Raw genomic sequence first — 12,656 nt, 5'->3', positions numbered from 1 at the left:
TGTTCCGTAACAGCCAAGTCATGAAATGTTCTTACCCTAGGATGTAGACTCGTACTGTTCTTAGAATAAAAGTATTAGAGAGTTCGTATAGGAGGAATAGACTTAGCTCTATATGAAATAACTTTTTAAGAGCAAAGGAGGAGCGAGACTGAGCAATTTTATACATGAAATATTTTTGGTGGAATAATTTATTTTTAATACAATACAATATAAATTATCATTAATTTCAATACTACTACTATTAATAATAATAATAATAAAGGAATAACATAATTACAATACCAATTACATAAACAATATATTCCAATAAAGAAAACTAATTTTTATGACAAGGATTCGTACCCGGGCTTTACCACTATGCCACAAATTCTTTATATAAAGCTAAGGAAATAAACTAAAAGTTACGGAAGATAAACAGAGAACTTTCTATTTCTACATGTGTTCATAGAATTCAAAAAGGGCTAAAATAATGTCTGCCATCTTTTCTTCTTTGGAAATTAGAAGTTAAGGTGAGGAACAATTGTGATGTAAATCGGGACCATCGTTAAGAACTATGAGGTAGCCTCAACTTAAGGAACGTTTCATGATATTTTCCTCATTGAGGAAGGTCTAAATAACTTGTTTTTGAGTTAAAGAAGGAAATCTCGAGTAAGCCATTATGACACTCACGTGAGGAACGTCTCTTTATACGAGCATTAAAATCTTATGTATAGTCTTACATGAAACAATTTAAGTACCTAACAGTCTTTGCGTGAGGTAAAGTGACGCTGTAGGCTAGTGGTTAGCGCAATGAAGACATAGTTCGATTCCACCATTCGTGTGCCATTTGGGAGACAGAGTTCGATTCCACTAACGTCCATTTTTTCAAATGCTTCAATTTCAATTTCAATATATACTCAGTGTGACAAGCAAGATCTTCTCCTCTCCAGTGATTGTATTTCTCTGAACAATACAGTACATAATGAAATAATACATCACATTCACAGCAATATTGAGATTAATATATAGTGTTCATCGGACAACACCATCTGAACCATGGAGATTTATCTTTGAATGGAGAACAGTTTCGTGTGTCATCTACTCACATTTTTACTTGCATAAAGACCTGACTCAGTGCTACCAATTGATGTCCTTCTGAGGAAATGTTTGATGTAAATTGGGTTGCATTTATTCAGGCATTTTACAAACTGCAAATGATCTGGACACCAATTAATGGAAAAATGAAATCTTTAAGTTTTACGTCCCATGGTTACGACGGCTAGATTAAAGGAGACGGTGATGATGAGAAATGAATGAAATGGTGGAATGAAGAAAGTAGGAGGAAACAGGCGAATCCCGAGAAAATCAATGCACACGGTGTTTGTCTACCACAAGGGGCACCTGGCGCGAGCTAGGACCAGGTAATGGAATTAGAGCACTCAGAGGGGAGATAACTTCTACTGGTGACTGTACCAATAGCTAGTCTGTCCTTCTGTTTACTGCAGCGCGGTGGCACTACAACGACCAAAAGGTCAACTATTTCCGGGACGCATGAAAAGGGAAAAAAGAGCAGAAAGAGAAAGGAAAAAGAAAGCTCCGTAACAAAAGAGATGCATGGAATAAGTCGTGTGTGGAAACCCTTCACCCCTGATGGGGATATTCATGAAGCTATCGGCTTATGTCTAATTATATAGGAATATATTATCCATTTCTTAATTTCGAACATACTAGGTTTGATCGAAATGAGAAAACTTTTATATCGGACTTCTGAAGAAAATAAAATAAAATAAAATAAATACATGACCGTGATTATTATACATAGAATTCCCAGTCACGACCCCTTTTTCAGTTTTATTCAGAATAGGAGAAGAAGAAGATGAAGAAAGGAAAAGGAAGATAGGATAGGAGGAGAGAAAAGAGAGAAAGTAAGACGGGGAGAAAAGAGGGATACTGTTACTGGATATTTTTGAGAAATATGGTAAAGGAAAGTGAATAATTATCGAATTGGGATTATTTCCAAGAGCTATTGGGTGAGTATTTGCTATTAAGGTGACCAAAGGTAGACACACGTTAACCCATACCCCCCAGACCTAGATCCATTTAACCCCAACTACCGAATTATCCCGATCTAGCTCTGAGATAGATGAGAAAGTTTAATTTAACAGTTTATTCAATATTTCCGAAAGTTCTTGACTAGTATCCAGCACTTGAAGTATAAATGATGATGTTAACGGCATGTTAGAAGTGACCAAAGAGAAGAACAAAAAAAAATCAAAGCAACACACATATTTGTCGAAGATTTTGACTTTCAAAGCTCTCCCATGATGATCATTCGTTCAGGCTATTTCCGTCCTTTTTGCTTCCTTTATAGAGCCAACTTAAATTGAGTTAGTATTGACTTCTCAATGACTTTAATTGTTAACTACCATTAATTACAGTAAGTCACACATATATGTTAAAAGAATTGGTGCACTCAATACTACACCTACATTTCGCTCACACACACATTCATACAGGACAATGTATACTTCAGGTTGCATTTAGTTGAATTAAACTAACCTAACTACATTTCTATAGACATTTATTACATTCCAAAAAAAACTTAATTTGACAGCACAGGAGAAATTCCGATACATGAAAAGAAAATAATAATAGTAATAACATGATTTATAGGCATGCACAGAAATTTGTTACTTTCCAATATCGAATAACACATTTCTCTTTGTAGATACATTAAAAGTTGGATTACGTAAAAAAAATCGACAAACAAAAAAAGGAAGAAAAAAACAAAGGTTATCATTGCACAAATTTAAGATTCAGTACGAACTAATGCATATCAATGTGAAAGAGGAAAGAGAAAATATATATATAATTGGTTAATAATTTTTTTTAAAAAAAAAAAGCACTTTGGTAGCATTTTTATTGAGTCTCTGTCCCAAGAGGAGAAATTTCGACAATTTTATGAGTCCCTTTCTCACGTCGATAATAACTCCTTTATCAACTTTCTTTATGCACTATGATTGGCGTCCATGAGAGTGGTTAGTCGTTTGTCTTAACTACAGACAGAGATAGTTGCTTCACATTATATATATTTTTCATTTCGTCACTTCACGCACTTGGTATGAAAATTCAAAATTTATCAAGATTTAAAATATCGAATCCAATCCCAAGCATTGGGAACATATTTCCATTCTACTATACGATATCTCAATGGAGCTAGGTCTCTGGACCCATCCTAGGTCCTGTATTTACATTACGAAATTATTAATCAAATTTAGTTCAAATTAAGATCACTGAATTTTATTTCTGGTTTATATCGTGGAGTCAAGAGATTCGAGTCACTGAACTGGCGAATGACAAATAATTGTTTCCAGGCGTAGGGGAAGGATTTGGGGCACACTGTTTCATAATTCACTGACTTCATTATGGTTTCACAAAAATAACTTTACATACGGATTAGGGTTATTTTTTACGAACTGTTACTTGTTCTATTTACATGCAACATTTAACATAGTATTAAAAAATTTAATAGTCACAAATTCGTAAGGTGTTATTTATTACAAGTTACGCGGTAATACTCTACAATCACAAATAGTTGGTCAATATCGAGTTTCAAAAATCTATGGCAACCTAAAACAACCAGGGTAAATACCGAGCCTTTTACATACATATTCGCTCATATATATTTTAATAAATTTTACTCTAATATCAATCTTAGTATTTCGTCGACACTTAATTTTCTACATAACCTTTTCATATTTAATAAGTATTCACATTTTCTTGGCTCAAAACAAAACAAAAACCCTGACTAACAAAATTTCTTTTTCTTTTAATAAGGTTGCAACATTGAACTGTATATATAAACTCGATAATCAATAATAATTCAATTTACTAAGATCCGCGTATAGAGAAATGGTTGATGTTATTTAATAAGTTGACACAAGAGGTGGAAATACAACAAATAGAACAGGCACGTAACTTTTCAAACTATGTAAGCATATATATGTAAACGTATATACAGATAAAGAAAAAAATCAAGATTATTTGAAATTAGTGGGCCCAAACTACTAGTACATACACACCATATAATCAATCAATAGAAAGAAACCAGAAGTCAGTAATCAATGGGTATAGTTTGTACGATCGATGAACAATAATCAAGTTTCTGGGAATCTGAAATCGTAGTGTACCCTCTCGTCAGTCCCTCCCATGGTGGGTTGAGTATCGTGAAAAACGGTAGTAAGCTGTTCTGAAATACCTCCACGAATTGTATCCCTCAATGTCTCAGTTAGTACATACGATCGAAATAAGTGATATGAACATTGCATGCTTTCATGAGTTTCAGAACCGGGGGGGGAGGTTCAAAAAAATCTTGAGGTAAGAGGGAAGAAAGAGACAAGATAGAGGAAATGGCGCCAACGAAAGGTGGAAAATTGAGGTACTACTCACTACACAGACGAGTGATCAAATTTAAATATATAACAACTCACAGCCAAAAATATTCTTACATGCCGAAAAGGGGTTGGCTCACTCAAATACGTAACCTAGGGAGCGTCCTGCTGCCAAGGATGCAAGTCTGTGTCCATCAGATCCGAATCCCACAAGAGTTTGCTGGTAAGATTGAAATCTAAGCCCCGTATCCGACCCAGACCAGCAGGATAAAAGGAGAGGGGGAAGGGACCAGGTAACTGCGTCCCCAATTTTGAAATCTCTAAGTAAGAAAAAATATTCGAAGAACTAAGAAGGTTCAAGGACAGTAAAGAAACTAGAGTAAATAATAGCTAAGATATCCCTAACTAGTAATTTGCCAGAAAAAATTTTAAAATAAATTGAATTTTGGATCGGTGATTTCAGTGGCCAAACATCACTGATGGCTACCCTGCGCAGACATGCCAAGGTCTGGGACGTCGTTAATTTCCATCATCTAATTAAACTAAGAAAAGAAACGAAAATACTTAAGAGGACTAGGGGTCGACGTCCGGGTACACAATGGACCTAGATATTAATTTAGTAGCGGTTGATTTAATTGGATAGCCCCATCCGATTTATTAGCTATATGAACACGGTACGGTAAATAATGTAAGCAACGTAGAAAAAATCTCGGAGAGTCAATGAATGTTAAAGGTACAAAGGACCAAACCTGTACTTTCCGATGATCACAGGATATAGCAGTTATTTTTCTTAATTATCATTTCCGTAAACCTTCAAAGATAATTCCTACATGATGCTACCCTATCTGTTGAAATTCTTAAGAACCGGAGCTGTTAATATGAGATATTTAAATGCGAAGTAACATAATTCCCAACTACACATTACTATCCAATAGCAAACTCGGTTGGATGAATGTATCAGTGTAGAAGTCAAAACGAGAGAGATTTTCAGTAAACATATTCATATTCTCAATACATAATATACACTGGGCCTATCCATTTAAGTACAGATGTCCTATCATCTCATTCATATTTTATATCATAATCGTATTATTACTATATCATCACATTTATTCATTATTTACTCATTTTCACGCGAAGTAATATTTTACGGACACCCTATTACATACATTTGCACGCAGGCCATACATATATTACATTATGCACTAATAAATCTATAATTATCACAATCCGTCACGCTTAAACTACTACACGACAACATCCATCAAACCACGGACTCTTTGTTCCGAATCACCAGAATTATATTTACTTCGCAGTTTTGAAAAAAAATCACGTGTATTCACTGAAAGTTAAATTGTCAACGATTATTTTATTTCTGATTTGCTGATAGAACTAAAGCAACAATGGAATCTCTCTACAGCAACGGGAAAAGAGAATTTAATATTGCATTTCGAAACAAAGAGTAACATCATGTAGGCTTACTTCTATTAAGAAAACATGTATTCTTGATTTCGGCGGATATTTAAGTTTCTAATTGAGGTAACGAACTGTAATTTTCAATACTATAAGGTCTCATGCTATTTCATCGAAACGTACACTCATATGAACCGAAAACCATGTCCACGGGATGTAATTTAAGAATAAGGGGCCAAAATCAAACAACCCAGATTGCTAACTCATGCAATGACGTAATGTCAAAAAACAATTGATTACCGAAAACGGACACGATGGCGCTGCAGTAAAGAAATATTTACCGTGTACTAAAATATACCCTTACACTTATTAATCAGAACTCTAATATTTACTCTTGTTTGGTGTATTTCAAGTTAGACAAATGGTACTAAATTAACGCATGGTAAACACTGTCCTCACAGTAAAAATCACGCATTCACACAGAACTACTAACTACATACACCACTATGAATACTACACATAAGACTGCTAACTAAACAAGCACCATTTAATTACATGCATATTAAAGGCAAGTACCCTCAAACACATTACTCCTTGTCGGTATATGAAGTTAGCTCTATTGACCTTTTAGGGGGACAAAATGAGAAGGTTAACCCTAGGTCCAATTGACCTGACCAATTATTTAAAACGTGTTTACTAGAGTTTGAAGCCCTCGGGGCACCTTAACAAGATTTATTGAGGGACCTTTCCCCTGAGAGGGGAAAAGACCCTAATCACGAATATTATCTAACCCATTCCCCTGCTAGAGATGGTTCAATTCGGAAAGTGAATAGGAGCCCTTTTAGTTAGATTAAGCTATCATTATGATGATTAGTATTACATCTATGAAACCTACCATGTACATGCAATTACTGAAAAAAAATCACATTCACAGCATACACTATAGTATATGTACTCAACCAGGTCGTATTTCACCTAATCCCTAACTTCCACTAAAACTGAATTCGCTGTTACTGTCACCAAACAAATTTATAACTACAGAACTGGCCTTCTGGACGATTTCGTACTGAAACTAAACTGTCTACAAGTTTGATCGGATGACGAGCAATATGGCGTCTGATGAACTGGATCCTATTTCTCCTTGGTTTTACAGTTCATTTAACGAGAGTGTAGGTTTACAGGCTCCTATATAATCATATAGCGTTTATTATAAAATGTAATCTAACTTTTACCTTGTTTTTCACTCGAAATCCAAGCCCTTCCCAGAAAATATGTGGCAGGAAAAATCACAAGCTGCGCCTACTGAGATGTTTTCGGTAAGATTGATAACATTGCGCCGAAAACGACAGGGATAGGAGGATTCCTCCAATCAGGGCGAAATCTTTCAGCCGCGGAAATTACACAGCAAATAGAATTTGGTGAAATCCAGATATAACCGGATCTGAAAGTGACTATGGACTAGTGAGAGGGGGTGAGGGAAGGTTTAATTACCTGGCAAAATTTTACATCGGTCTGAAGTTAAGAAAATTTATATCCAATGGCGGAACTATATTTCGGTATGACGTCAGGATGGTAAACCTTGTAACTATTCAACTTGTATATGCGAAAATGGGATTTACAATTAATCAAAATATAAATAAATATGTTATTCAGTGAAAATATGATTCCTAATGAGACCTTTCGATTCATTACATTCATTTGAAGTAAAGAGGATAAATAAATCGTGTAATTAAACCGAAATCAAATTTTTAAAAATTTACTAGGTACAGGGTGAGTAAAAAAAAGTTGCCATTACTCTCAACTGTAATGGTACATTACACGCATAACCCCATGCTACGAAAGGAAAATGGGAAGGGACTAACAGATTGTAGCCGGCAGTGGTATGGCCGCCATGTTCTGGGACACGTTGCCGAAGCTCAACTGTGGATGGCGATTATATTTGGTACATAGTTGCTGTGCATTCATAAACCAGACGTGTTCAACCGGCGAGTGGTCAGGTGACCTCGGCAGCCAAGGAAGCAAGGAAAAACTAGAACCGTATCCAATCAGGAAGTGTAAGATGTGCGGTAGGTAAGGTGTTATGCTTTCTGAAAGTGGTCGATTCAGGTTCTGGTGTGAAGGAGCCACTACGTCATCGATGTACAATTGTCTGGTCAAAGATCCGCTTTGATTATAAGACACGAGGGGCCGGTGAATCGCATACTATAAAGTTCGATGCGTTTCTTGCATTGCACTTTTAATGTCCAGTAGTGTTCCTTTGATTTAGTCTAATATTCACTCGTCTATTTTATTGTATTCTGATTTGTCGACGTTGTATATGAGGAGAGGAATAAAAATGAAGGAATGGATTAAACAAATTATTTTCCCTATTATTATTATTATTATTATTATTATTATTATTATTATTATTATTATTATTATTATTATTACGAGGCGCATCCAGAAAGTAAGTTTCCCACGCGTCCCATAGCTAAGAAACCGTATGTTGCGCGAAGCGACTGCGTGTACGTGAGAGAGTAAGGTCCTAACATGGCGCATGCGCCAGCAGAACTTCCCTAATTCTCTCCGTAGTGTCGTGGCAGTGATTGAAGATTGGCGTTCCTATTCCAGCACCAACCGCGTGTGAAGTGCGAGCAGTGATAAAGTTTTTGAATGCACACGGTATAGCACCGATTGAAATCCATCGGCAGCTGTATCGTTGCAAAAATGTCAATGCTGGCCCTGTGCACCTTGCTTTGTGCTCTAGGGTCAGTTGTTTCAACACAAACCTTCTTGATCAACAGGCACTCCGTGACAGTGGTGCAATAAGGAGCGGAAAATCTGCAGGAACTGCTTGCTGATGCCGTTAGGCCCATGACCCTGGCACACCTAACGATGGATTTCGATTGGTGCTATGCCCTGTGCATTCAGAAACTATCACTGCTTGCACTTCACACGCGTCCGGAGCTGGAATAGGAACGTCCATCTTCAACCACTGCCACGACGCTACTGAGAGCACTAGGGAAGTTCCGCCAGTGCATGCTAGGACCTTACTCTCTCATGTACACGCAGTCGCTTCGCGCAACATATCGCAGGCACGTAGCCAGGATTTCGTAATAGGGGGGGTCCGAGACATGAAATACTGTGTTTACCACACCAGAGTTCGATTATTCTAAACTAATTTACTAGTAACATATATTGGTTCGTTTAGTCAGGATTTCGTGATGGGGGGGGGGGGGAGTATGATATGAAATATTGTGGTTATCACACCAGAGGCTGACCAATTTAAAAATTTTACTAGCAAGATATATTGGCATGTTAAGACTTTAAAATTATGATATGTTAGTAAGGGCGCCGATTTCTCTGTAAATTTGGGGGTGCTCCATTCAGATGCAGAAGGCATATATGAGGATTTTAAGACAAATTGCATTCAAATTATGTCAATATATTGTATATTCATAAATACAACAAGGGGGCCCACATGACCTTTGGGGGCACGGGCCCCCTCGGCCCCCCAGGATCGGCGCCCATGCATGTTAGTAAGTATTTTAGTAACAAACTATGAAGAATCTCGAATAAAAGAATATTTAAAAAAATATTTTTAAAAAAATTACAATATCTACGTTCCTTCTTTTGTCCATCCAAATATAACAATTTTCCTTTCATTATGATCTCAACTATTTACAAAAAGTACGTATCCTTGTAAAATAATGTACGTAAAAATAATGTCTTGTAAAATATTTTGTAATATCTGCGTTCCTTTCTCTGTTGAATCAAATGTTAACAGGACTTGCTTTCCACATAACTTTTTTGTTTTATTATTCCGTCATTTACTGTCTGTTCAAATAACAAGTTAAAGGAACAGTAGAAAATCTTTCCTGAAATAACATGTTTGATACTGCAAGGATGCGATGACTAAAAATTATTTTTATTTTTATCTTTTTTATCTTTATGTTTTATTTTTATATTTTATTTTTAACGCTCATTCTTCCTATTTCTTGTTTCTCTTTGTTTCGTTCTTCCTTAATTTTTTTATTTCTGGTCTCGAAGGGGGGGGTCCGGACCCCCCGGACCCACCCCTTGGCTACGTGCCTGCATATCGTTTCCTAGCTACGCGTGGAAAACCTACTTTCTCGATGCGCCTCGTATATTTTTATTATTATTATTAGTATTAGTATTAGTATTATATGTGTTGAAATAAAGATAGTAGAGAATTTGCATTTTGAATTAGCGAAGTGGCTTTCCATTTGCAGCAAGAGATGTCAGAAAGCGGGTGGAGTCCCTGTTACACTGAGACATCGTTTGTGAGTGACACACCATCTTCAGAGACCAAACAGACTTCGTTGGAGCGAGAGTTCAGGAGAATGGAACGCTTCCCTGAATCTAAAACAGTGGAGATTCAGAGACTGAAAGCGAACTACGAGAACAGGATAGATCAGCTTCTTAATATAATAAAACAGCTGACGAGAGATGCATCGTTTGTTTCGTTGGTAAGGAATATGATAGGAGCGTCCATAACTTTTCATATAGATGTGAACAAGGCAATTAAACATTCATTATACTATTATTCATTCATTAAAACGTTTTCATTAATGGGTTAAAGTTCATTAAAAATGAGATAAAAAGCTATTTTAATGAATTGAAGAATTATAGATAAGATAATCTTAAAATGCATGACAATTGAAAAACATTCTATTAACTTAGAATGTGTGCCTATAGCAGCACACTTGTGTTCGTTCAGGATATTGAGAATCATAACACAGAAAATCAATTAGATTTAAACGCTTCACGACAAGAAATGACCAACTGGTGATTCTGATGCAAGCATGCAATTTAACTGCAGCAGTCAGAGAGCCAACCATTCAAAAATGTAGCCAGCAGCAAGGTCTCCGATCCTGGGGGGCCGGGGCCCCCCCAAAACTCATGTGGACCCCCATGTATTTTTATGAATATGTGTTTTTATATGTATGTTATATTGGTATATGTATTTTTTAATGAATGTCCCCACAAAGTTACAGAGAAATCGGCGCCGTTGGCCAACAGGTTTGTCTAGGAGGGTCCCGTTGTTAATAAGGGGAGGCAGCTACAATGTACAAAGCCAAAAGAAATGTGTTACAGCTAGTGATTTTGAGGCCTAAAAAACATGAAAATTTTTGTTTTCCTTCCGAAAATCTAAAAACACTATTTTTTAAGCTTTTTTCTCTTTCGCCATCCTATTATTATCAGGTAGTTTGTGTTATGCTTAAGCCTAACTAAGAACTACTGCCTCGTACCAAACGTTATACCTTTCTGCAAAACTATTTCAATTTACGCCATTGTACACAGACCCTATGTACGTAAGACTGATTTTCTTTGAAATTTCACTTAATTTCTTTGATTCCTTGACAAAAATATTTATTTATTGTTCGTGACTAAAAAACATCGCAGTTATTTTAACAGCTATATCTCACTTTCTCTTTTACATTTAAGTAGCAAAAAAAAAAAAAAAAAAAAAAAAAAAAGCAAATCAACCAAACTGAAAACAATAAAAGGGTTGTTTTTACCAAATTTTCCATCTGATAAAAAATGTTTTTAAAACACTAGTTACAGCATATAAAAAATATAATGTCTTTACAAATTAGTTTAGTAGCATTGTTTTATGGCAGTGTTTATAGTACCTTGTTAAAAACTTTGTCTTCAAACTGTCAAATATAAATCACAGTAAATTGTGTGATCTGCTGTCACAAAAAGAGGTATTTTTCAAAGTCCATTTGTTTATTATGTAGTTTATATTGACACAAGTCTAAAGAAGAATTACACACACACAAAACATAAATGGTGTGTAATAATATAGTTCCATTATCTAAACTTTTTCCATCCAATTTGGACATGATTCGCACAGGAGCACTAGATCAATCGATTCTAGCAGATCTGGTAGCAAGCTATGTATTTGGTCATTCTTTACATGGAAGAGATACTATGCAATAGTCTATACTATTTTTCGATCGATAAGAATCGGTAAATAGTTTACCGTAAAATAATTATATGTAAACTTTGTCATTTCTAAATGACTCAAGCAACGTAATCTTACGATTATGTTTTAAAACCTGGTGATTTGGGGGGAGGCAGGAAATCATTTGGAAGGGGCTGGCTCCGATGACCTCCCATTGGCTACACCCGGGTAACCAGGTTCTCTAAAAAGAAAAACAGTGCAATAAATCAAATTCTACACAATATAGATCGTCTTACCTGTAATGCTCAAGTCCTTAACAGTGGATTCTCAGATCATGAGGCGCAGATTTTTACAGTAATATTAAAAGGTAAAGAGGTAACAAATGGTAAAGTATATAAATCCGATACTAAATAGTAGCGAAAAATGTTTTAATGATTCTAGCATATATCTGAATTATCTTTTATTTATCGAAACTTGGGAGCAGATATACACAACTGTATACGATATAGATTCCACAATATCTTCGTAAATTATTTCAACGAAGCGTTTCAAAAAAATGTATAACATTCCTAATTCTACATATAATAAAAAAAACATGGGTAAGAACCGGTTTTAAAACATCAAGTAAGACACTAAGGTCTCTAAATATGGCGTATAAAAAGGGAATTTATCTCGAGAAATGCAAGAATATAATTAACGCTACAAAAGTACTTATAAAAAGCTGCGTTGTATTTAAATTTACTTATATATATTGTGGCTTGGATCTAAAAGGGTCAATGTCGCTTTTTAGCAAAATAATAATAATAATAATAATAATAATAATAATAATAATAATAATAATAATAATAATAATAATAATAATAATAATATATTCTTCAATTTTAACGTCTATAAATGGATGTTTTCTTGTACAAGAAGAGCAAAGATCAACACGAAATAGTTTGGAATATATATCATTCATA

At 35.3% G+C, this 12,656-nt stretch overlaps 1 protein-coding gene across 4 annotated transcripts in view; it reads left to right on the top strand.

The window, feature by feature from the left end:
- The window catches only part of LOC145665074 (uncharacterized), a 128,617-nt gene that overhangs the window by 90,570 nt on the left and 25,391 nt on the right, over window positions 1–12,656 (top strand). For all 4 annotated transcript variants that reach the window (XM_081732338.1, XM_081732337.1, XM_081732339.1 and 1 more), the window contains one exon: window positions 10,016–10,252. In XM_081732338.1, the coding sequence (XP_081588464.1) occupies window positions 10,016–10,252 (237 nt within the window). The remainder of the gene's footprint in view (window positions 1–10,015; window positions 10,253–12,656) is intronic.

This window comes from Thermobia domestica, chromosome 11 (genome assembly GCF_964235325.1).
Source record: "Thermobia domestica chromosome 11, izTheDome1.hap1.1, whole genome shotgun sequence".
Taxonomy (NCBI): Eukaryota; Metazoa; Arthropoda; class Insecta; order Zygentoma; family Lepismatidae; genus Thermobia; species Thermobia domestica.
The sequence above is the reverse complement of the archived record's forward strand: the minus strand, read 5'-3'. Positions and strand labels throughout refer to the sequence as shown.